The sequence below is a fragment of the Anticarsia gemmatalis genome, chromosome 20, assembly GCF_050436995.1.
Source record: "Anticarsia gemmatalis isolate Benzon Research Colony breed Stoneville strain chromosome 20, ilAntGemm2 primary, whole genome shotgun sequence".
NCBI classification, from domain to species: Eukaryota; Metazoa; Arthropoda; class Insecta; order Lepidoptera; family Erebidae; genus Anticarsia; species Anticarsia gemmatalis.
The window spans coordinates 8,040,579-8,068,120 of NC_134764.1; the positions used below are offsets into that span (position 1 = coordinate 8,040,579).

Here is a 27,542-nt window from a genome sequence, read left to right on the forward strand (position 1 = left end):
TTTGATTGATAAATACTAACTTTCTCTCTTAATTAAAATAAACGGTACAAGTGTAAAGCCTACTCATCTTCGCAACAATAATGAACTTCAAAACTCGACAAACCACTGTGAAAATTCACGCTTTGTTTTGCACAACCATTTAAAATAAGCCAGTGCTTCATACGACTCAATGGAAAGACGTCGTCTCGTGAAAAAGTTAGCGCAAAATGCGAAGAGTGCGGACTAAAAAAAATTAATTATGGAAAAAATTAAACTAGTGTGTTGTGTTTTAGGTTTAGTTTTATGTTTAAATGTGGTTTGTTGTCAGTATGTGCAGTCGCCGTGCCCCGATGTGTTCGATTATGATAGTGACGGGGCCACAATTTACGGCAAAATTGTACTAAGACCAAGTGCACCTGTGTCGCAATTAGTTTTAAGAATTAATTTCACAGTGACGGCACAACTTTATTCTGTAAGTATTAAATAAAAATTCGGAAATTGAACATTGAGACCTTGCGTATAACTTACTTAACAGTAGGCTAAAAATGCTGCTACGGATTACGGAAGGTAGTTGTTCAAACATGTCGTAGAAACGCGAAGGTGTTATGTTTATTTTCATATTCTTTACACAATTTGTTTTCTCATCAGTCGTGTGGGGTTAATTATTTTTTATTGTGTATTAAAAACTGTTTTTACGGTCTGACCCGAGCTTAAAAAAGTGACCTCACGAGGACATTATACAAAGTTAACTTTTAAGCAACTGTCAATATGAATAATGAGTAATAAAATTAATCTTGTTTTTTAGGGATAGAAAACCCTGTTGTCAATTTTTTTCTTGTAAATTAAGATCTTTAGATAGGTACTTTTCAAAGACCTTATAAATCTACCTATGTATTTTAAAAAAATAATAGAATCCAATTTTTCGGGTTCCCCTATGATTAAAACTTTGAAAAAGTTAGCGCAAAATGCGAAGAGTGCGGACTAAAAAAAATTAATTATGAAAAAAATTAAACTAGTGTGTTGTGTTTAAGGTTTTTTAGGGATAGAAAACCCTGCTGTCAATTTTTTTCTTGTAAATTAAGATCTTTAGATAGGTACTTTTCAAAGACCTTATAAATCTACCTATGTATTTTTAAAAAATAATAGAATCCAATTTTTCGGGTTCCCCTATGATTAAAACTTTGATTTTCATACTCTGTTTAAAAAATCGAGTTGGTATTCTCGATTGGTTAATGCTCTCGACCTGAAACAAAAACAAACAAGATCTGCAGTTAGCTTCAAATAAAAATAAATATTTCCTTATTCAAAGGTGTGAAAAGATATATTATTATATCGTCGGATGATTAATATTGTGTTTGCAATGAAACTTATTTGTTATGACATCATTTTGAAATATAAATATTGTTTAAGAATAAATATGGATAATAAACATTGCCGATGCGGTCTTAAGAATTTTAACCTAAAACCTTTTTTTTTCAATTAAATGGAGGGTAGTCTTGCGTTAACGAATGTACGTATCCTGAAGTAGGTAAATATATTATGACTAGCTGACCCGCGCAACTTCGCTTGCGTCCAATAAGAGAGAATGGGTGAAAATTTTCCCGTTTCTGTAACATTAATTAATGGTACTCTGCTCCTTTTGGTCGTAGCGTGATGATATATAGCCTATGTCCCTTCTCGGGTATCAAAATATCTCCATACCAAATTTCATGAAAATTGGTTCAGTAGTTTAGGCGTGATTGAGTAGCAGACAGACAGACAGACAGAGTTACTTTCGCATTATAATATTAGTATGGATTGTGTCGGAAACAGAATGTAGGTATCGGTTTTTCAAGATTTCGCTCGTTCTGCCGTTTTTTTTATGCGAATTATTCAATTTATCCATTTCTATTTGAGCTATCAAATAGAAATGAATAAATTGAAATTATAAATTGAACTAAGGAGCAACTAGATACGAAATATAACTAAATTTACATTATTTAGTCGTCAATTATTTAATTTGATATTTCTAAATATTCTTATTTTACCGGTTATGTATTTAACAGGTTAAAGTATCAATATGTTATGTTTGAATGTCTGTAAATTATTTTACAGATCTTCCCATTTTTAAGATCGTTCTCAATCAATGGAACTGATTCAACAACATAAACCACCATCCATTAAACACAACACAAAAGAGCGAAAGGAAATCAAGACATAGTAGATAATAAGATGATTATACGCAGTAGGTACACATCTAATATATTCCATAATATCGATTTAGCCAGTACATTATATGAATCACCGTATGCAAGCAGTGTAAAATAACTGTTCTTAATGACCTACACTATTACATTAATTTGTCATCAATGGTGACTAGTAATAAATTATAATTACTACATTATAGTAGCATTATTTGAGAAATACTTAGTAAACTTTTACAAGTTTGTATTTACACGCGATAAAAAAAAAGTATAAACGATTCTAACCATAGATTCCGGGGTACCTACAACTTTTTAAATATTTTTTTTATTCCTCTAGCAACAAAATCCCATGCGTTTTCGAAATTTAATAAATTATTGTTAGGTACTTATTCAACAAACTTATTTAAGTAAGTAATTAGGGCTCAAGTCGGCTGCCATGTCATGTCCTTAGTTAAGATAAATCTCCTTATGTTATGATATTATTATGATGCCTTTATATGTCAATGAGAGTTGCCATCTTTATCGTGAATCTTGCACTCGAGTAGAATAAACTATTACTTATTAGATTTAAAATGTAAAGTTTACGAGGAGCTTTTGTTTGCATAATAGTTCAAGCTCCGGGTAGAACATTTAAAGCTTTTAAATACTAGGTAGGTATGTAAAAGTAGATAAAAAGTAATAAAATTAACTGTATACAATCAAAAACTGTAAACTTTCTTTTATAAACTGTTTTTAAGCCGTTATTTTGAATATTTTACTGACTAATATTGTGACACGTTAATTTATTTTTATACATATTTTATTGTATACAGATACCTTAAGGAAATTGAACTCTGGTTGTAATATTTTTTATGATAATCTTTGATTCACCGTCTTTTCAATCATTTACATTTTAACTCATTACTTCTCACTGCTGGGCAAGGGTCTCCTCCCGAATTATAAGGGAGGGGTGACGCCGTGATTCCACCACACTAGTCAAGTGCGGGTTTTTGACTTATTATGAGCATAGTATATTTCATTTTAAAAGGTTTAATTAAAAACTCTCGCTAACTTCTTCCTCCTATATGTCTCCTTCGATCAAATCCTTGATTAACAGGTCCAATGCTAAGGAAACGGATCCAACACAGTCCAGTAGCGAAATAATTAATTAAAAAATAATAGCCTATGATAAGTCGGTGATTATAAAAAAATATTTGACCTTTAATAACCTATCAAACCTGTCATACAAATATGCGAATGATAAAATATTTTGAATCGTAAAATTAATATACATTTCGAAAAAAAATATCATCGTTACACGCCTAATGAAAACAAGTTATTTGTTAAAAACATTCTTAACCAGTACAGCACCGTGTCCGGTTTGTAAAATTGATTAAAAAAACGATTTATGACTACTACTTATTACGATTAGGTAAAGTTAATTCTTCATGATTGACAACGTCACTATTAAAAAAAAAACACATTCCTTTTTTTAAACTTACTTTTTTTAAATTTCACCATTTCAATTCTTTTTACACAATTTTTTTCGCTGATCGATCATTTTGACATTTCGATATGATACAAAAAAGAATAATGTAGACAATCATGTTTGTTTTTTTATTATTTCTCCCTTTTGCTTTTCGAATAATGCAGTGTCAATGTGTCAAAGTTCCGTTAAGATTAGCAGATATTTATTTACGATACCCAAAGGCACTCTTTTTTATTGAATTCATCACATTACAAAGACTCTATTTACTGTATACATATTTATTTTAATTCAGTTACAAAAAACTCTTGATGTGCGAAAAAATAAGGATATATTTTTCATAAAGAAAAAAAAAAACATTTACTATGACCCTGAATATTAAGTATACTGAGTATCATATTATTATTGTTTGTTGATATTTCGAACGAAATTTTGTAAATTTTTTTCAAGAACGTCACTGGCCTATTACGTCATATTGTCGTATTTTCCGAGTAGAACTTGCTACTGATCCGTAGTACAAACTAGTCTAATTAAAAATACCGGTTTAATTATGCTGGTATTTGGAGTTTCTTGTCCGCAATAATATGTATAATTATGTCATTAAATATAGGTAATATGTTAATGTAACGTTTTTCAAAACTTTAGGTTTTGATGATACTTTAAACGATTTTTTATGCTTAAGTAGGTACCTATCTTAAAAGATTAGGTAATAATAATTGAGGCCCAAAAAACACTAAGCTACTGAAATAATGTTTCTACAAAAGTAAACACATAATCTTTATTTGTCTATGCAAAACATTACTACGAACCCAAGATTTAATTTGCATTACCGCGAAAACTTCAAGAAATCGCAACACGATTTTTCGCGATACTACACGTTATTTCGTAAAGTAAAGCAAACACAGTACTTAGACACAATAAATACCAACTTATATTAAAACTAGCTGACCCGCGCAACTTCGCTTGCGTCACTTAAGAGAGAATGCGTCAAAATTTTCCCCGTTTTTGTAACATTTTTTATTCGTACTCTGCTCCTATCGGTTGTAGCGTGATGATATATATCTATAGCCTTCCTCGATATATGGGCTATCTAACACTGAAAGAATTTTTCAAATCGGAACAGTAGTTCCTAAGATTAGCGCGTTCAAACAAACAAATTATCAAACAGACAAACTCTTCAGCTTTATAATATTAGATTAGATAGTATAGAATGTATAGATTATAAGTAGGTATTATTAGGAACATAAACAAATGATTAAAAACATAAGCTACCATAACCAGAAGCTACACACTAAAGAAATATGCAAATTATAAGCACATTTTCAAACACAAATAATTCTGTAACCCCTAATTAAGTATCATCTCATAATAAATCGCTATAAAAACAGCGGTTATCGTACACAAAAACAATATCACTTGTTTTAATAAATATTATTTATGTTACTTGTTTTCCTCGTGCTATGTAACGATGTTGCCAATCGAAACAGTTTTTTAATGAATAAGTAATTTGCTACAAAAAAGCTATTTAAAAGATATTTGTTGTTCTAGCTGCTACATGCAAACTTTTTAGCATGTAGCAGTTTCATCCACAGTTGAATTAAAAAAAAATATTTATTCACTGCCTGGTTTCTTGTTGCACGTCATATTTCTGTTTTTTTTTTAATATCTACATTAAATTACGCTTTAATTAAATTACGCGGACACCAGATAACGCCATTTAGTACGATACGATCTTAACAAATTAAACTTCCCTTGCTTCATTCACATGCATAGATCTTGTCATACAGGAATTTTACTTCATAGCCAATGTTACTTTTAAGTGATAATTAGATCAATTTTAAAGAAAATTATTTTATTTCTGGCAATTTGAGACCATACATTTGTAATAAACAAAGCTTCAACAGCCATATAATTAGTCAGTCTTAGAAAAAAATAAGACTCGAATTTCGAAATATCCGGGTCATATTTTTTTCTCTTCAAAAAATGTATGTCATTGTTTTTATTTTTAAAATGCATTTTAATAATATCGGTAGTTGCTTATTTATGTTACTAAATAAACATTTGTACACGAGACTCGGGCTTTCAAGAGACTAAAATAAATCTTTTGGGACATAAAAATAACCATCTTTAATTACATCAAGCGGAAAACTCATATTTAAATTAATTTGTCACTTTTTAAATTGTTCTCAAGTTCCTTACTCTACCTTGTTAAAATTACAATGCCTGAAAAAGGCTACTAAGTTTATCACTATCCTAATATAAGGTTTCTTTATAAATTTGAAGTATAAGGCAATTTATTTTTTATTTGTAGTAAAAACCACTTTATCTATGGTGTCTCGTTTATAACAAATTCGATGATCGTACCTTAGAATGATTTATTTAACAAGTATACCTTTTTAAACTCCCATATTAGTTATACATACATTTATTACAAAATATAAACAATAGAGTAAACTCAATGAACTCCAAAAAGGTGAACGTACTACTTATTCAAAAACGTTTCACAAGCCTTTTATCTCATGATTCATCACAATCAACGTATAAACCACCCACTTACTCAATAAATTATAGGTATACAGTATTATGACCGGATAAAAATCTTTAACAATATCAATCGATTCCACTTAATATAATAAATGCCAAATTCTGTCTGTCTGTTACGCGTTGACAGATAAAACTGGACAAATTGTGACTATGACATATAGCTAAAGATTTGGAATTACACATACTTAAGTTATTTTACTGCCTCCGTGGCGCAGTGGTTTAGGTCACCACGCCGATACCACTGCATCGGGAGGTCGTGGGTCCGATTCCCACACGGAGCAATTATTTGTGCGATCCACAAATAATTGTTTCGGGTCTGGTTGTGCTTTGTGTCCGTTGTTTGTACGTTTGTAAAAGTCCCCGCGACACAAGAACAATTCTTAGTGCGGGAGTTGTCTTTAAAAAAAAAAAATATTAAACCCTATAGCGATAAATTTAAAGTTGAAACATTGCATAAGCTCACGCTAAAAACTTTGTTTTTCTATTAGTCTAACGGATGTTCAACAAAGAGGGCGACAATCTGTCACCCGCACTCCTCTCCTTTTTTTATTATTTTCTCTTTGCAGCGGCTTTTTCAGATACCCAAAATTATGTGTCTTATAAACCAAGTGGTGCTGAGCGAATAAGCCCAGCAAAAAATATAGGCGCCTGTACGAAATGTAGGTACATAGTGAGAAGGTAGGGTTCTAATGACACATGACTGACACTGACGCGACTAAACAAGTGCTAATTTGATGACACAATAAAGGTTTCAGCTGTCACGAATGGTCTTTTCCCGCTGCACCTTTTCTCAATGACTTATCGTTATTGTTATTTATTTGTTATTCTATACAAGAAGAACTTTGTTTGTTTATCAAAAGACTACTCCCGCTTTGTTGTTGGGAATGTTAAAAACATACAAAGTTAATAATAACGGGCAGAAAATAGACCCGCCTGGGTCTAATACAACTAAGAACAACAAAATTATTGTTCTGTGTCATTAACATTAACTGGCAACACGGCTAAGAACATGATCTTCTCGGAAACCATGCCTTGCCATGTTTATTCCTCGGCATCCCTAAGGACGCTGCACTTTGCATTTCTATTGCACTTTAATAAAGTACCAAATTACCAGTTTAGTAAGTTATGTTCAATATCCATTTCTCCTCTTAATACTTGATTGAAAACGACCTTATATTTTTCACTTTTATCAAAACTGAACACATATTATTACTGCGTTACGTGTAATGGCGAATTATGGCACATGATCAGTGCATTGACTTAAATTCAACATTAAACGAGACCGGATTTAACCTGATATTTCATAAAAAACTTCTCAAACCTGTAATTTTTGCTTACTCATCAAATAATCAATCAAGGGATACATAATATTATTACAAATTGAAATTTGTAATACAAATAAAATATTTGGGTAAGAAAAACATAACCTCAAATTATCGCATATCCCAATTTAATAAGATCTCATTGAAGCATATTCATTACAAGAGTCATGTAGGAACCAGTAAAACAGGGTTATTTTAAAATGGAAAGAATGGGCATGTTTAAGGTTAATTACGTATTTGAAATGCTACAATTTAATTCATAGCGATATTTTGTACCAAGTAACCGAAAAGTGAACTCGTCGCTAGCTTTTTATGCGAGCTATTTACTTATTTCTATAATCAAATTGACCCTAAATTTTCCTTAAGTAACTGCGTTTTACGGTACTTAAAGGTACTTTGAAGCCTGATATAAAAGCGTAGAATGCTTCAAAATTTGACCAAATGTAGGTAGGTATCCGGCGTGAAAACTAACCGAGTCACTTTGTTTCCCTGTTTAGTAGCGTAACAAAGTCGATCGCATTCGAAATTCCCAATTATTCTATAAATTCCGTTAAAATAAAAAATGACATTAAAAAGAACTGTATAATAGTATTGACACTCGTACTCGCATTTAAATTAACTGATTGCACACTACTCACTATATAATTTCTGTAATAAATACCTAGTTACCGACATCCATTCGTATATCCACATATCTATGGTAAATATTAATAATGATTTATGAAGCCCACATGTAGTTCTGGAATCTAGGTTGACGTCTCTGATTTATATTTGCATATTTCCTCGGGGGAATCCTATCTAAATATAATGGCTAAGGGATAACCTTTATATGACAGTTAGCATTATAAAAAAGGAAAAAAATGCTATGAATTACTTATTACTCACTTATAGTCAGACTAATATAACCCCGTAGTTTTTACTTGCATTTATAATACTTTGACATTTTCAATCATTAAAATATGTAAGTAGTTCCCGTTATTACAATTTTTTAAACGTTATAGTTAATGTTGCCTTCAGGCACTTTGAACACCGATAACATTGTTCATTATCAGGAAATACCCATACCCATCATAATAAATCAAACAATAGTCAAAATTATAATTGGAAGACTTGCAAAACCCCTTAATTAATGATTTCTCATTAAGACCTTACTTTTACTCGTAATTAATCTAAATAATAAATAATAGCAAATCCATCAATGCGGTTGAAACTGCAAAATATATCGGCAATCAAACAAAATGCCAATTATTGCTACGAGGAACAAACTAACTAGAATAATAAATAAATAATTAATAGCATATTTTTCTTTTCTATATCTGTCAGAACCCGTTTTCTTTTTTGATGATAATACTCACATGCATTTTTGAAATGTAAGTTTTTCCAGAGACAAAAATTTTAAGATTATATGCTTTAAGCTTCATTCAGATACTAAGAATTCATGTCCGGACAATCTTAAAAGACTTTGCATCTCTTTTCATAGTTTTTGCATTTCCAATTAATGGGGATTCGAGAATTAACGACTATTTTCCTTTAAGATAAACGTAAATTACTTACGGGTATTTACCGCGACTATGTAACGACTACTTACTTAATAAAAAAAGTAAATGAACAACAGATACTGACTCAGTTCGGTAAGTTATTGTGAACAATGGCAATTATATAATTATAGAAATACTTACCTTCTTTTATTTTGACAGAAGACAGACAGCTGTTTTAAACAAAAGAAGTTTTGTTCGCTTTTTACTAATAATTCAGTAAAATCTATTTAATAGTTTCAAAATTATCTATTGGTAGAAAACGCTCAACTCAAAACTATTTATAAAGGATACCTACACCACATTTTGTACTGTTAATGTGACGTATAGTCTAAAATAGTAGAATAACTTTTATCGACGGACATCGGTAAACGTAAATATTTCTATCCAAAATGTATCTACGGTATAAAAACACAATTTTAAACGTAACAGCAAAATAAAGACCTATGTGTTTTGAAGTAAATACCAATTTATGCTTTAAAACTACAAAATATTGTTTGAGAAATCGTACTCAGTGCATTTTCCCGCTTGTTTTCCTCCTTTCCTTAGTCTTCGCTGTGCAGGTTGAATACCAAAGAACCTGTTCCTTTTGCCGTTACTGCTTGTATGATTGATGTCACCGGGATGCTCAAGGCCTAATAATCGTATATAACAGAATAGGGATCCACTCGTTGCATAGTTTTATTGAACCTTATAAATACAGGGTCTTTTCAAATACCTGGTGATATATAAATTGTGAAAAGAAAAAATATATCAAATTTTTTTGCGTATTCTTGATCATATGCTACATATAGTTAATATGAAAAGACCCTATATATTGAGCTTTATTAAAAGCTAATTGATCTGTATTTCATGCCCTATTTCAGTCCTTGAACTGTTTGTTATTAAAAAAACCTATCCCGTAGATCACGGCTCTTCAACTATCTTCATGCTTAATCCCATCGAAATCGGTTCATCTGTTTAGCCGTGAAAGCGTAATAGTCAGACAGACTCGCAATTATTATGGCATGGTTGCCATCCCTATACCTATGCTTAAATGCATTTGTTAAGTAAGTAAGTATGTATTTAATGGAAGTATAAAGTAATTTATCAAGCACAAAGCTTATAAATACGGTTCTTCCATATTGAACTTAGGAATTATACAATCATTTATTTACTTATATAAATGATGTAATTGTGTCAGTTAGATAATCTATCAAATGTGCAAATACCCGGTTTTTTGTTTACAAACCACATCCTTAATTTAGAAGAGCACTGTTAGATAAAATCACCGTAATAATATGTACCTAAGTACCTACATTATTATAAAACAAAATCTTTTGCCGCGTTTATAAATGTCATACCACTAGTTACTAAACGGCTGGTCCATTAAAATGATTTTTTTTAGGCCTTAGCTTGCGTTTAATAGACGATGCAATTTTATTTTTAAATGTGTAGGGCGGGTTAGTACCTACAAGCTTTAGTTTAAGTTTGTGGGGTCACCCTTGTCTTCCGGCCACCATCTTGGAAAAAGGGTTGATAGCCCGCATAGTCCATTAGCCGCGTACTGACTGAGCGAGCAGCCTCGCGAGGCAATAACTAGGTCTCTTTTCTTTCAGATCGAAATGAGCGGTACGCGGCTATTGAAGATTGTATAGACGTCGCCAAGCAACTTGAACAAAATTTGCGGTATTAGATAGTAAACAGAATGTAGAACCAGTGCAGAGGTCACTTGGTTGCTGTTATCGAAGCTGAAACGCCCTCGCCTTTGCGCAAAACTATTAGGTATACCTAAACTGACCTAAAAATCGTTCACTAAGATGTAGCGAAATTGTTCAAGTTGTTTGGCGGCACCTATACCTTTTTAATGAACTCTCTAACTCTAAGCCTCGATAGTTCAAAAGACGCATTTATCAAGTGGAAACGGAGAATAAAGAATCCTCAAAAAAGTGTAAAAAGGCAGGCAAATGCGCTTGTTGCTGATTCTTGCAATAGGTTACATACTTACATAATAATATAATGTATAACTCAATTTCAACTATTGGGGGCAAAGCGCCCCCCATAAAATATTGTTGTGACGTTGACAGCAAACCATATTCGAGTCACGTTTCTCAATCACGAGATCCACGGGTCGAGTGTTTTCAAAATTGGCCAAGATGTCCAAATTGGCCATTTTAATTGTGTGAAGGCGCTATGAGGAAACTCGATTATACTCGTCCTAAACGTTTGAAACATTATTATTTTTAACAATTAAAATGTAATTTTGTGTGTTGCGTCATTTAACATTTTCGTAATAGGTAATTGTTATTTGTTTGCCACCCTTATGGCCTTTGGGATTATGGTACAGAATAGTATTAGCAGATCTCTACTATCCTTTTACTTTATAAATGTTTTTTCATTGCGATGATGTACCTATATTGGTTCGTCTGTTGCTTGCTTGTACGCTTGCCGTAGTTGTTCTGTGGACGGGTGGATGTGGATGGTCCAAAAAAAAAGATTAAAAAATATACAGTAAAATAATATGCGCATTAAGATAAAAATGCTATGGGTGTGACAGAAGTATACCAGATTGTTTCGTGTAAACAAAAACCGTAAACAGATTTGCAAAATCCGGTTGTGTTGAGTGTGGTGACGATTTCAAGTTAATCCTACTGTAAATCTTATTTTAGAAGACGTTTACGATTATCCCGACTATTCGGCGACTCCTTCCTCGATTATTTGAACTCCAAAAATCGTAACTTTACGAATACATCCGTAATTCCGCGCCAAAAATGTGTGTTACGATTTTTCGATGTTTTACGATTTCTTGTTAAAAGTTATAAATATATTTTTTTATGAATGGTAAGCTTCTGTTATGTGGCCTCTTTATTACCGTTTAATAAAGTGTACCAGATTTTATTAAGTTTTGACAACATACATGAAATTAGGGATAAATTAAGATTAGGACGCAATACTGTTGCTAAGTATTTTAAAACCCAACATAGCGCATTGTCTTTTTTCGCGGGTTTGTAGGGAACATCTATCAAGCCCTAGATTTATAATGACAGCAATCCTCATCACACTTATATTTCTTGAACAGAATTTTAATGACCAAACCCCACCTTTTTAAGCTCTATAAAGATTTCTTCGACCATTTCAAAGATCTTTGTTTAGAAAACTCATGATAATTTGTTTAATCAAAACAAAACACGGAAACAGGCAAATATTGAAAATGTGACATCATAATTACGTAATAATAAAATAATAAATTTACATTAAGAATAATTTGAATAACGTGATACATTTTCTTTGTGTTTATAATATATCGACGCTATACTTTGAATTAATAATTAACCGACACTTATTATTTTTCAAAATATTTATCATATTTGGCGCCCGTATTCATAGACAAATTATTTTTTTATAAAAATATTTGCATAATAATAAAACATCTATCGAGCAACGTAACTGTCGCATAAAAAATATTTTATTGTTATTTTGAAAAACATTTGAAACAAGTAAAACAGGTTATTAATTAAGTCCGATCATAATGATTTATTTAATCAGCTTCCTCGCAAATGAAACGCTATGAAAGACAACTGCTGTCATAATATGGTACTTGACTACCAGTTAAATTAACTACTTTTTATGATATGTCAAAAACACATCTTATAAACATACTAGCTGACCCGCGCAACTTCGCTTGCGTCCAATAAGAGAGAATGGGTGAAATTTTCCCCGTTTTTGTAACATTAATTACTGGTACCTGGTACTCTGCTCCTTTTCGTCGTAGCGTGATGATATATAGCCTATGTCCTTTCTCGGGTATCAAAATATCTCCATACCAAATTTCATGCAAATTGGTTCAGTAGTTTAGGCGTGATTGAGTGGCAGACAGACAGACAGAGTTACTTTTGCATTTATAATATTAGTATGGATTGTACCTATAGTAAAACTAGCTGACCCGCGCAACTTTGCTTGCGTCACATAAGAGAGAATGGGTCAGAATTTTCCACGTTTTTGTAACACTTTTTACTGTTACTCCGCTCCTATTGGTCGTTGTGTGATGATATATAATGCTTTTTTTTCACGAAAAATATTCTCAAAATTAATTATATCTCTTAATATAACGAGATCGCGCAAAGGCATATCCACCATTAAAACAGTTGCCATGACAACGGAAGTTTGTTAATTCAGTGTCATTATAATATTGAATATTCGCGACTTCGTTCGCCACGTGAATTTTTCCGGGAAATGCGCGATTTTCCCGGGGTAAAAAGTAGCCTATGTCCTTTCTCGGGTATCATAATATCTCCATACCAAATTTCATGCAAATTGGTTCAGTAGTTTAGGCGTGATTGAGTAGCAGACAGACAGACAGACAGACAGACAGAGTTGCTTTCGCATTTATAATATTAGTATGGATAGTATGGATATGGATTAGTATGGATATGGATAGTATGGATTACTAAGTGACGTCACAGTGTCTTATTTTCGTTGGTATCAAATGAGTGCCTAATAAAATGTTGAATTGTTCATATTTACGAAAAAAATTGCACAGCGTGAGCATTTTGGATGAACCCTTTAAGAGTACAAGTTTAATAACTTTTCGTTTACCCAGTCAACTATCCAATTACCACGCAGTTTCGCGCGCTTTTTCGAAATTTATGACAACATACATTAACAATACAGCCTTGCTGAGTTTTCCTTGAATTGTTGGCATTGGAGAGTCAATAAACTGCTTTTTCTCAGTAACGTGATAAAATGATTGAATATCTGAATATCTTTTTTGCGATAAAGCGATAAATATTTCAACGAATTGTAGCTCAAAGAATGTTGGTTAAAATATATTGTAACAAAAGTCTCACGATTTGAACAGTTTTTGTAAAAAAAATAGATGAAAAACTTATTCTTGTTAAAACTTATTGATGTTATTCTTGTTTGATAAATGACAGTCGCGGATCTTCGATCTTGGTTTAGTCTAGGCTTGTCAAAAATATTAACATCTCTGCAGGAATTGCATAAAGTTATAAAACGAGATCACCTGTAAACTACACTGTACCATCCGTTGTAAAATGGTGTAGTCCGGGTCCTAATATTATAAAGCTGAAGAGTTTGTTTGTTTGTTTAAACGCGCTAATCTCAGAAACTCCTGGTCCGATTTGGAAAATTCTTTCAGTATTAGATAGCCCGTTTACCGAGGAAGGCTATATATCATCACGCTGCGGCCATTAGGAGCGGAGCAGTAACGAAAAATGTTACAAAAACAGGGATATTTATGACCCATTCTCTCTTATGTGACGCAAGCAAAGTTCCGCGGGTCAGCTAGTAAAGAATATTCATTGACCTAAAGGAATGAAGATAGACAATATTGTAGAGGCATTTCATAGACTAAAAAAATCAGTAAATAAATCCCGCGTAAAGTATTTATGAAGGAAAACATAGTTTTTATCAAACAGTAAAACGATTTACAAGGATGTTGTGTACTTTAATAGCTAAAAATGCCTCTTAAGAATGTATTGCATATTTATAATAATTGCTTTGTTTTTAATCGACATGCACGTGTGAATTGCTTATAAACTTAGATTTAAATACAACGTAGATATATATCTCCTTAAATGCTCCGCAACAAAATTTAAACGAGACTAACTGAAGACTACTGAGGTACATTTAGCGGTAGTTTATCTATTCAATAGCATTTGAACTCATATGAAAAAAACGCGATTGAACAGATAAACTACTGCTAAATGTACCTCAGAAACCGGGGGTAAGTGGTTCGATTTTAAATGAAGTTTCGCTGTATCAGATGCTGAAGAGCATTTCCTTTACAACGCTATTTAAAACTTTTCAAGATAAGGTCGTAGACCTCCGCGCCTCGGAGAGTACGTAAACATTATCGTCATTTAAGTTCTATCACCACGTTCTTAAGTATTTTTTTGGTAGTTTTGACATTTTGATGTCATTGGCTAGAAAGACGAAATTAAAATTTGTCTCAAATGAAAAGTTACTAATAATTACTTACGTGGAACTAGAACTTAAACAATCATATGTAATTTTTTCTGTCCGAAAGGCAATGATACTTAGCAAAATCTAATTCATAAGCTAAGGGACCACATTTACCCATAATACTTGTAACTGCGACTTAGATTGTCGACGTCGACGGGGAAAGCCCATGTCAAATAGACGCGGCGCCTTGGACGCTTTCCAAGACGAATGATAGAACGCAACTAACATACCTGAACAAGTTTGGAAACCTCAGATATTTAGCTAAAAACCTTCCTTCGCTGTGGAATTGAGTCATATTATTATGTACCATAAAAACTACTCAAGTCAACAGACGCTGAACAGGTAAAAGAAAGCATTTCAGCTTTCTATTTATGTCAAGCAGTAACCTATTAAGAATTTTGGTTTGGAAAGGACCAGTGTGCGTATATCTAAGTTGACAACTAGTATATGTCAAATTAATAGTCACTATCCAGTACATTGCTGCTTTGAAGTGACGTCTCAATCACTATCATCTAAGGGAGAAAACAATGTACAGCATAGTTCAAACAGTTGTCAACTGAGATAGATAATAGCCACCCAGGTTGGATGGTAATCTTAACTAATCTTTAATTTTGAAAGGCCTGTCACTGGACCGGTTAATCGTGTGAAAGTGAATCTAGGTTTTTTTTGTTTTGACCCGCAATTCTGTATCTGCTAGTGCTCTCAAGTGTCAAATATGATTAAGTACGAGTGTTTAAATGCCAAATACACGTCAAAGTACTGAGGCTGTATCCGTTACGGGCCGAAGCATAAACAAAAAACCATGACAGCTATGTTTTTTTTCATCATTCATAATTTGGTTTGACGTTCCGATTAATTTTGAATGAAGTAAATGTGAACCCTAATCAGTATTTTGATTTTCTAAACTGTTTTGACTGATTGTTGTGAATTCCAAAATGTCAAAATTGATTTTTAATGAACAGGATTGATTTTGTAGACATCAATTTTATATTGTGTAAAATTGATATTTCTGCGCAGTCATGCCTCATCAACTTATATACATATTTTCTTATCTACCAAATAAAAAAAAATATAGGCACCCCGCACCCGCCTTTTGTACTTAGGTAAATACCTAAGTTAATATCATCTCTACATACTTAATCATTACATGTTATAATATAAAGTGTCGTCGCCGCATGTTCGTGAAAACCTCAAAATCTCCGAAGATTCTTATACATAAGTAGATTAAGACATGATAATACAACGATAAACTTACCTATTATATTATAATACTTACGTAGTCACTAGTGTTTATTAGGAATCAAATTGACTAAGTACTTTATATTAAGTGCAAAACTCAATTACCTACTTCAATATATTCAATATATAAACTACTGTTTTATTTACGTATGTATATCTGTTTAATTCTTACTATATTTTACCTCTAGGTTAGTGCACGTGGATTTACATACATACATACATACTTACATAATATCACGCCTGCTCATATTAGTGTAGTCTCGGGCCGGAGGCCAGAACTCTCCGTTTGTGGCCCCAGACACGTCCAGGAAATACCATTCGGGGCCCCTTGAAATGTCCAGAAAATTCCATTCAGGGTCCCCGGAAATGACCAAAAATTCTATTCGGGGCCCCACAATGCCCTAGAAATTCTATTCGGGCCCCCTGAAATGGCCAAGAAGTGATCAGCCTGAATTTGGTAACCCTACCTTCATCCCCAGGGTTAACAGGTGTGATGTTATATCTGTACGTAATAAGAATTTTAAAGCGACCAAAGCCTTTTAAGCCTCTTGTTAACTAAGAAATGTGGTAATTAAGACAAAAGGTGATTAGTGATTTCTGTAATATTTGTCTATGCTTCAGGGAAATACCGTTTTGTATTTATAAGTACCTAATAATTAATTATACCTAGTCATTATGTTTGTGTGTGTGTGTATTACCATCGGTTAATGCAAATAATGGAATAGGATGCCAATTCATTGACAAAATAATTTAGTTCAGTTTACTTAATGAAATTTGCCTCCACGCGGTCACCAAATATCAATAAGTAGAGGAGTTTTCAAATTTTATTGACGAAATAGAGTATTTCTGATTTCAGAGGAGAATTAAATATAGAAAAGATCGTACTAAGTGGCGTTCTTTGATCGGAAACTACGTTAAATTGTGAGATGTCATTTTCAAAGATCTTTGACTCACCGAAGAGTATCGTGTTATTACCCATGTTACTGGGTTGTGAATTCACATAGGCAGTCGCTCCGTGTAAAATACTGGAATCCAGCTGCATCCGGCGAGACCGGAAGCCGACTCCAACATAGTTGGAAGTAGGCTGATACTCTATTTTAGAGTACGGTTGGCAACAGTTAGGTGTCTCAAAATCAAGATCTAGGTAAATCTTATCGCAAATACATTTAATAGATGAAGACGCAGACTTAAAACATGTTTGATATTTGCAGTACATATATAATGTAGTTTACACACAGGTCACGTAAAACGTAAGTGTTATTCCGACTATGCGCTATTTATTACCATATATTTTATTAACATACGAGTATTTATGTTCGTTACTGTTTTACGCAAAAAATATGCTACGGTTTTGATGATATTTAGTACACAAATAGTTTACAATCTAGGTTGACTCTTCATTCGTCGCAGGAGAAGCTAGTGGCAGATAAATATAAACTGTTTTTAATAAGAATCTGAAAGTAGGGTTATTTTATAAACAGATCTCGGCTTCGATTCCCGTCGAGTGAAATAGTATTTATATTTTCTTGTTTATCCTACTAATATTATAAATGCGAAAGTTTGTGAGCATGAATGATGTTTGTACCTATTACTGAACCGATTACAATAAAACCCGAGTAACAGATAGGCTACTTTTAATTTACACGGGAAGGGTTTCGATGCTCTAAATATGAGCGGATAAAGTTCAAGCAACATAAGCCACAGGGGTGCATTTCTGCTCAAAAGCTCCGAGAAACCCGGAGCAGATTTCTAAAGCATACCAGAGGATAATTATGTATCTATACTAATAATAATATTATAAAGCTGAAGAGTTCGTTTGTTTGTTTGAACGCGCTAGTCTCAGGAACAACAACTACTGGTGCGAATTGAAAAAAATCTTTTGCTGTTGGATAGCCTATTCATTGTGGAAGGCTTATAGGCTACCTATATAACATCACGCTATGACCAAGAGGAGCAGAGTACCAGTAAAAATTTTTACAAAAACGGGGAAAAATGTGACCCATTCTCTTTTATGTGACGCAAGCGAAGTTGCGCGGGTCAGCTATGTACAATATAATCTCTTTATTTTCAGAATTACGTAGGAAGAATCGATGCAGAAGATAACACTCGCCTTCTTCAGAAGTACAACAGAGGGGTCCCGGTCTCCTACCGGGTCCACTTCCCCGTGACGTCACCACTGCCCCGGCTTACTGCGATCACTGTCAATGGTGACACCATCTGTTATGGACCGGGAGGTAAGCAGCAACACTAAGATTTTTTCACTAGGTTTTTTTCTTGCTTAAAAAGACACCTCCCGCATTAATTGCCCTTGTGCACCAAAGTATTTTGTGAATAACTTGTTATTGTAGGGATAAGGTTGAATTGTTGAAGTCAGGTCAAATTTTAATATGACTGACATAAGCATCGACGGATCTTAAGTAAGGCTTACTTTCGTATGATTTTGTGCATGTACCTACCTACGTCTATGCATATAATATTTTTGTATAGTAAATGTATGGCCCCGCTCAAAAACTACTAAAGAGACATGTGGAGGAACGAGGTGATCATGTTCCTCCAACATAAAGGGAGGATCCTCCGACCAGGCGAGGTGATCATGCCTGGTGGGCCTAGGCTGCCCGACTGTTCTAGTCGGGAACTTGTATATATAGTCAGTTGCAGTGCAAACTTCGATAGCGCGATTCAGGACTTGTGACGTCAGTCACACTGCGCGTGGTGGTTGGTTTTTAACGCTGGTAAAAGCGATATGCTAAAGACAGTTGTTTAAGTTTTTTGTATTATTTCATCACAATTGGAAACCCCCAGCGTGAATCTCGCCCATTGATCACAGATGTGATGATTTCGTTAACGTTTTCCTTAAACGGTGATCGGTATTCATACCTGCATGGGGGTTTTCCCACATTTTTATATAACCCATGACAGTTATTCAACCAGTTTTATAATTATATATTGGTAAACGAATGTCATTAGTGCGTTATTAATTATGTTACTATACTCCGGCCGTTACAAACGTGCGAACTACGTCATAATCAAAGAAATCATAGGAATGTGACAATGTGTAGTGAGCGAGAGACTCCGATAAAATGACATGACTTAGTTCGCACGTTTGAAATGGCGCGAGTATGGTCCCTTTCATTTGAAATCTGCTTATGTGGCTGTGCACAGTGCTGAGTTAGCTCATACGACCGCTGATTTCAAGGTTCGATGCCCAGGCAAAGTGCTAATGGGTTTTAGTTTCGGAAGAGCCGATTACCCGTAGAAGAAACGGTAAGAAACTCACGGCCTAGTCTTTTAAATGTCAATATATTTATTACAATTTTATACAAATGATTTATTGTGTGCAGTTAAAAAAAGGAAAATCTAAAATAAATAAATAAAAAATAATTAAAAAAGTTTAAAAAAATCTTACAAGATGTAAATCATCGAACATTAAAATATTAATAGATTATTTTGATACAGACTTGGTAAAAGCAGGAGCGGTTGACAAGACAGTCCCAAGCTTTATTATCTTCCAAATAATCTTAAACGGTATAGTAGCCTTTAAAACATAAGTTCCGTGTAATTAGTAGTTTAAAATTGTAGCTTAAATTTTGAAATTCAGTTGGGATTTTTCTGTAGAAATAAAATCTTTGTTCGCAGATGTTCCCAGGCCGAACCAGTACGTGACAACGTTGAGTCTCCAGCACACTTCATTCCTTCAAGGAGGAGCAGCACCAGCATTCTACCCTCAGCATCACAGCCCGGATCCCGTGCTCAACTTCGTAGGACAGTTCGGAGACGACGCCCAAGTCTTCACCTACAATAACATTGATAATAACAACTCATGGAATAATTGTAAGCATTAACTATTAATTGATAATTGCTGCATGTCTATCTTTATATATATATAATTCTTCTGTAAGTGTGTATGTCAATGAAACTTCTCTGAATGGTTTAGATTCACAAAAAATAAAAAAATATAAAATATAAAATTCTCGGTCACAGTTTTCGTTGCCATACTCCTCCGAATCGGCTTGACTGAAACTGAAATTTTGTGAGCATATTGAGTAGGTCTGAGAATCGGCCAACATTTATTTTCCATACCCCTAAGTGACACTATTTTTTTTATTTATATGGCAAAACAAAGTTTGCCGGGTCAGCTAGTAACTTTATAAGAATCAATTTTTCTGAACTAATAGGATGAGCAGTTTTTGAGAAAATCGGGCCTTTACACAGACTCTTTGTTTCATTTATTAAACGAATTTAAATAGGTCATGCCCGGGATGTAAGCTATTGTTATGGAAATGTCATTTTATTTAAAATCAATTTAGTAACTTAATCACGAGTTCAGCATGTGTTTATATTAAAGACTGAGATTAATACGGATTTTATTCGAAGGGGTTTTTACTAACCACTTTAAAACATTTTAATTCGATTCAATTCGAAATGTTTATCAGATGGTATTTTGACTCCTTTACCATCACTTTATTTTACTGACGGGTTATAATACTCTAAATGTCTCTTAGGTCCTTAATGTTTAAGATAATATAGCAACTAGATTAACAAAAGCATGAAAAGCATGTTTTCAAATTAAACAGTAACATTAAAACAAACCAGTCAATACTACCTTCATACAAGCATACATGATAAACCTCCATCAACTAAGTACTAAAAGCATTGGCTACAGGAACAGCATGTGCACATCATCCATAATCAGGTGTACTCCAAACTAATTCCAGGGTATTATCCTTTCTACGTAGTGACGTCATCGAGACCCTCGTATCAGCAAACGACGAGGCCTTATAACCAGTACGATGGGTACGATGATAGGTCGCCGAGACCCTCGTTTGATAGGCACCAGGATCGGCCAACGTTTATGCAGACCAGACCGCAGGTGTACGAGCCGGTAACGCAAGCGCCCAGGCCTGTTCAAGATACTTATTATCAGCAAACTACTGAAGCACCGAGGCCGACGCAACGGTTAGTTTACAATTTTTGTTATCATATGTGCCCGCATTGCGCCCGGGAGTTTCCTGCAAACATCTATACTAATATTATAAAGCTGAAGAGTTTGTTTGTTAGTGAAATAAAAAAATCTTTCAGTCTTAGATAGCCCATTTATCGAGGAAGGCTATAGGCTATATATATAATCACGCTACGACCAATAGAAGCAGGGTACCAGTAAAAAATGTGACAAAAACGGGGAAAATTTTGACCCATTCTCTCTTATGTGACGCAAGCGAAGTTGCGCGAGTCAGCTAGTTTGTTGTATAAGCTATTTTCGCGGGCTTTAGCATCAACTAGATTTGTTCGAAGTGGTTATAGCAGATATCGGTCGTATAATATGTGGAGCGCTTTCCTACTAAAATCGACTATCGATGTGTAAAACTGATCAGCTCTAGCGTATTTCGCAGTAACTATTTGTTTTTAAGTTATTTTAAACGTCAAACGCTCTTTTGTCGATAATATCGACTATAAAAAATTCATAGCGTTGCATCTTTCAAACGACCCAAATAACAGTTGATGTGACTTAACGAGTTGTCTTAATTGACAACCGAGGCCCACTTTTAGCGCCTCCGAAGCTCGAAAATCCTTGGCTCAAATGCAACTAATGACCATCCATCGAACACCCTCCTTTTAGAGTCCCTAGTTTATTCTACCCAACATCTCTCAGGCCGACGCATCTTTCTTTAGTCCTTTCCAATATAAGAAAAAAGCGTGATTTTATGTATGTATGTATCTTTCAGGCCGACGCAGCGTCCTCCGGCCGCGCCATCGAACGACGAATGTGGCGTGGTCGCGGGCGGCAATGAGAAGGTGCCTCTGATCTACAACGGCAGCCCTTACACTCGCGGCGACCTGCCGTGGCTCGTGGCTATCTACAAGAGCAAGGGTGGCACCCTCAGTTTCATCTGCGGAGGCACACTCATCTCTAACAGACATGTTATTACTGGTAAGTGGAGTGGTAACTTCAGGCTTGCTGCACACATATTCAGTTCGGATAACGCTTACGCATACCTTTCATTATGATGTTCTTCATTTGTATCGGTATCTTAATTTTCCGCGAATTGCCCTCGATGAAGAATAATGATTACTTCGTTTTTTTAGCTGACTTTGACAGGCTTAAGTTTAAAGTGGCTGGATGATTGAAAAGCAGGCATATTTTATGTAAATAACGTATATTATATTTCAGCGGCGCACTGCATGCAGCTGCGCACAGAGCTGTCTTCCATCAAGGACTTCGTGGTGAAGGTGGGCGTGTACAACCTGAACGACTGGAGCGATGACATCACCGTCACTAGGACACTCATCGCAGCCTCCATTCACGAGTCTTATAATGCTACTACACTTGAAAGTAAGTCTAGCTTCCGGCGAGACTAACAACTATAATGATAATAATAAATGTTAAATTTAACCCATTAATGTCCCACTGCCGGGCAAGGGTCTCTTCCCGTAATGAGGAAGGGGTTAGGCCTTGAGTCCACCATCCTGGCCAATTGCGAGCTGGGGACTTTGCATACCTTCAATAACTGTTCTAAAGAACTCTCAGGCATGTGGCAAGTGGTCGTGACTTCGTAACCGAGGCAACACATCAATGACTTTTCGAAGTTATGTGTGTAATAGAAATAATGATCACTTGTTCTACGGTGAGGAAAACATCGTGATGCAACTTTGCATGCCTAATAGTTCTTTAGAACAGCTTTTGAACGTATGCAAAGTCCACAACTCGCACTTGACCAGCGTGGTGGACTCAAGGCTTAAAACCTCCCTCATTCCGGGAGGAGATCATTGCCGAACAGTGGGACATTAATGGGATAAATTTATTTTATTCGGTCCGAAGACTTCACAATCATATTACTACCAGTCACAGTACCTTTTTATAACACGACGGTGTTTAATTTTCAGACGACATCTTGGTGTTTACGTTCAACAAAAGAGTGGAGTTCAACACGTACATCCGGCCTGCTTGTCTGTGGAACGGGAATACGGATCTGACACGAATTGTCGGTGCTTCGGGCGTTGTAAGTAATACAAGATACTAGAAAAAGAACCGCTAATTACTTCCCGACCCTACTACAATTCTAACCCCCCTCCTCTACGCAAAGTCAAAAACAACAGTAACAAATACATAGCTCAACAGTAAAGCCTTTCCCCTCTAACGGCCAGTTTCTCCGTACATATTATGTAGCTAAGTCATTGACTTCTTTTTGACATTTATTCCAATTCGTGAAGAAACAAATTTTACTATCTATTTTAATTTACTCCTATACATTAGCTGTTACTTTTTATAAAGAAACTGACCGTAAGACAGTCATGCCCCCTTAATCATAAACCAACAAAAAATATATCTACAACAGTCATAAATAACAGCAAATACATAACTAATACCAAACATAATACACGACATATACATATATGCATGTGTATTACACACACATATATGTATATGTCGTACCCTCTGCCCCGCAACAGCATCTATACCGTCATTAGTAACGTGTGTCAAGATCCTCAAAATCGTGTACTTCCGCAGGTGGCAGGTTGGGGTGACCAGGGCACTGGGACCAAGGTGGGAGAGCCACACATGGTGCGGATCCCCATCGTGAGCACAGCGGTCTGCCGCGCCAGCAAACCTCAGTTCCACTGGCTCACTTCTCAGAAAACTTTGTGTGCAGGTTAGAAATACTAATAATTGATACATACATAATATCACGCCTATGATCCACGAAGAAGTAGGCAGTTTCGTCATGGGCAATGTTGGGCTATCATTGTTAGTGCAAAATTGTATGTAATAAGGGTGAGCTTACGATTTACTCGACACTTTACCAAACTCCGGGCTACTATTGAGAAAAAATCTTATCTATACTCATACATATTATAAAGCTGAAGAGTTTCTTTGTTTGTTTGTTTGATCGCGCTAATCTCAGGAACTACTGGTCCGATTTGAATTCTTTCACTGTTAGATAGCCCATTTATCGAGGAAAGCTATAGGCTATATATCATCACGCTACGACCAATAGGAGCAGAGTAGTAACGAAAAATGTTTCAAAAACGGGGAAAATTAGGACCTATACTCTCTTATGTGACGCAAGCGAAGTTGCGCTGGTCAGCTATACATTATAAAATTAAACTCATAGCTCTTTGTCCGAACTTACATCGCACTGGAGACCCCATGTCCAACAGTCGGATACACTACCGACCGAGCCGCAGTGGCAGTCAATACTTCTCTTTTTTCAATCGTTTTTTCTTTCAGGGGATCGTAAAGGAGCTGGTCCATGTCGAGGGGACTCTGGCGGAGGTCTGTACCTCCTCGATGGGGGCAAGTGGAGGCTGAGAGGGGTCGTGTCGATATCTCTGCGGCCACAGAACGGTGACACTACTTGTAATCTCAACGAGTACATCGTCTTCACCGACACAGCACAGTACTTGACTTGGATCAGAAGCGTGATGGCAGAAAATTATTATGATTAATCTAAGACTGGGAGTCAGAGTTTTAGGGACGTGTCTACTAACTACCGTCTACTACCTTTTTCAATAGCTTATTCCCAGATTCCTGTAGCTCTCTCTGGGGTGACAACTGAGAAAATAAGTTACCATTTGTCGTCTGTAGCAGATGGAAGGGTAAATTCATCACTCAGGTGAAAACTGGGAAGAAAGTTAAATCAGAAGAAAAAGGAGAAAATTTGCCACCCGGTTGTCCAGAAATAAAATTTCCAGTTGTCATCCCGAAGAACTGGGAATATACCTTCTAAGTCCCCAGACCCCAAAGGAAAAAATCCTAAATTTGAAGAGGTTCATAAAACATTTAGAAATAATGAATCATAACGTGAATGTAAAGATAATAAATGATTTATAAATGAATCATTGTATGTATAAATCAATTTTAAATACAATAATATGTGAAAGTTGGTGCTTAATAATAAGTGTTTAATGTAATAATTACGATACTTGCTGGCAATTATTTATTTACTCAAATGTGCTGAGACGTTGGACCCCCAAAAATATAATAATAATATATTTTCATTGTTAGAACATGAACAAAATAAATAGGGTAGAACTGCTAGATAATTGAACTAGTACTCGTAAAAGAATTATTCAAAATCCACATGCTATGTCAATCTATGCGTAAAAAAAACATACAGTCGAATTGAGAACCTCCTCTTTTTTGAATGATTAAAATGATTACAAACATTATATTAGACACTCATTTCATCTAAACGAAAATACGAACTTGTGACGTCACTATGTCGCATTCGTGTAGGTACTGAAGTGTGCTGTTGAGATTACATGAAGAGTAGCTGATTTCATTGGTAATCAAGTACTATTACCTATTACTTTGATTATAACTGCTCAACCCACGTCCGAATACTCTTTCTCGTTATATTGTAATTTGAAGTTATTTAGTTTCCACAACTGGATTCGTAAATTTGAGGGCCGATTCCCTGCTGCTATCGAACATCGACAACCACTACAGTGAAATTTTGTATGAATAGCTAATCAGCGCCACTAGCGGATGCCGTAGGAACTAAATATTCAGTACCTTTAAATGTCAAATTCTCGATAGTACTCACTATAGAGAATCGCTACTCTATAAATTAAAACATATTTGAAAATATTTAGTAATTAGTACAAATTCAGTTATGGGACTAAAGTAGGTAGTTGACTAGATTTAGTTAGTAGTCATTTAAAAATGCCATAATTTTCGTAATGCTCAACACAAATAAATATTCTAATGGCTGAACTTTACGACATGGCTTAAATAAAGGTATTTTAAACAGTCCTTGAAAAATTATATTGTTTTTTCAATCACTACATAGTTTACAGCAAAAATATCCCTATGTCTGTATGTATGCTTAAATGCTTAAAACCATGCAAAGGATTTTGATGTCGGTTCTTAAATAGATAGAGTGATTTAAGAGGAAGGTTTATGTGTAAAAGTTATAATAATAAATTTAACCCATTAATGTCCCACTGCTGGGCAAGGGTCTCCTCCCGTAATGAGGGAGGGGTTAGGCCTTGAGTCCACCACGCTGGCCAAGTGCGGGCTGGGGACTTTGCATGCCTTCAATAAATGTTTTAAACAATTTTTTTAGGCATGCAAGGTTTCCTCACGATGTTTTCCTTCACCGTTGGAGCATGTGATAATTATTTCTAATACACACATAACTTCGAAAAGTCATTGGTGTGTTGCCTCGGGTTCGAACCTGCGACCACTTGCGTTGGAGGTGTCAACTTATACCACTCGGTTATCACAAAAAGTTCCAAATCACAAAAGTTGTAAAGGCTTTTTTTGTAAAATAACTGTTTAAACTGGATGAAGCTGGGGAAGGCCGCTTGTCTATAATAATCTCTATACCTACCTAAATGAATGGAGATGAATTGTCTGTTTGTGATTTCGAACTAAGTTTCACTAAAATGCACATAATACATGATATCAAAACTTAAACAATAGTAAAAAAAATCAATATTACTGTCAGGAGAACCTAATCTTTGCATCATGTCATTAGGGTTCTAAATTCCGATTTTGGTACACCTCGGATAGTTGCGTATCTTGCGCACTCTATACTAAGTTGTAGTACTATAGTTAATCTGCGGTTTTCTTTAACATAATATAACTAGCGGACTGACCCGACTTCATCCGGGTTTTGTACAATTTCCTCCCGTTTATTCCATTCCCATGGGACATTTAATCCCATCGATCCCATGCAAACCTTGTCACGACAGATACAAATATAAAAGAATGAATTATCCAATTTAGTTTAGTTGTTCAAAAGTTATGGGAGTAATATATATCAGTGATTTATTTTTATTTATATAGATTGGACTGTGTCGTGTAATTGTTCATAGATAATTTGCCTTCGAAAACTATGTTATGTTAGTATTTAAGTACATTAAACATAGACTGGATAATAAAATAAATTGAAGTACAATATTATGTTTATTCTTTTGCAAACTTTCACATCAATCCTATTTACACAGTATACCTATCCTACTCATATTATAGATGCGAAAATTTGTAGGTACGGATAAATTAAGTTTGGTATTCTTTCATGAAAAAAACTACTGGTCGGATTTTAATGAAATTTGGTATACTCATAGTTTATAACCTAGATTTACACATAGCATACAATTTACCACGGGAAATATCTTCACGCCCGAATTTGCGGGCTGAAGGTAGTAAATAAATATAAATAAACATGATCATTGGTTTTAAGTTATCTTTATTGATAAAATAATACAATAGTACACGTAATGAATCACAGCAAACTGTTTTTTTATACCTACTCATACAACTATTTACCTTAGACTAGTTTGTCAGTAGCGCGATTCTCTTCAA

At 34.6% G+C, this 27,542-nt stretch overlaps 1 protein-coding gene across 2 annotated transcripts; it reads left to right on the forward strand.

Moving 5' to 3' along the window:
* On the forward strand, window positions 1–27,137 carry LOC142981617 (serine protease gd-like). 2 transcript variants are annotated; one of them, XM_076127635.1, is made up of 9 exons: window positions 1–451; window positions 18,303–18,465; window positions 19,868–20,062; window positions 20,947–21,187; window positions 21,955–22,160; window positions 22,401–22,562; window positions 23,114–23,229; window positions 23,739–23,880; window positions 24,459–27,137. In XM_076127635.1, exons 1-9 carry the CDS (start codon window positions 239–241, stop codon window positions 24,674–24,676), a joined length of 1,656 nt encoding a protein of 551 aa, XP_075983750.1. In that variant the 5' UTR covers window positions 1–238; the 3' UTR covers window positions 24,677–27,137. The 2 variants fall into 2 exon arrangements, with proteins under 2 accessions (XP_075983750.1, XP_075983751.1); XM_076127636.1 differs by having other exon boundaries at window positions 20,968–21,187.
* Window positions 27,138–27,542: the final 405 nt, after the last annotated feature.

Coding starts and splice junctions, on each gene's coding strand:
- LOC142981617 (XM_076127635.1), top strand. CDS start 239: ATGGAAAAAATTAAACTAGTGTGTTGTGTTTTAGGTTTAGTTTTATGT. Junction 20,063..20,946: donor TAACAACTCATGGAATAATT/GTAAGCATTAAC, acceptor AACTAATTCCAG/GGTATTATCCTTTCTACGTA. Junction 23,230..23,738: donor TTGTCGGTGCTTCGGGCGTT/GTAAGTAATACA, acceptor GTACTTCCGCAG/GTGGCAGGTTGGGGTGACCA.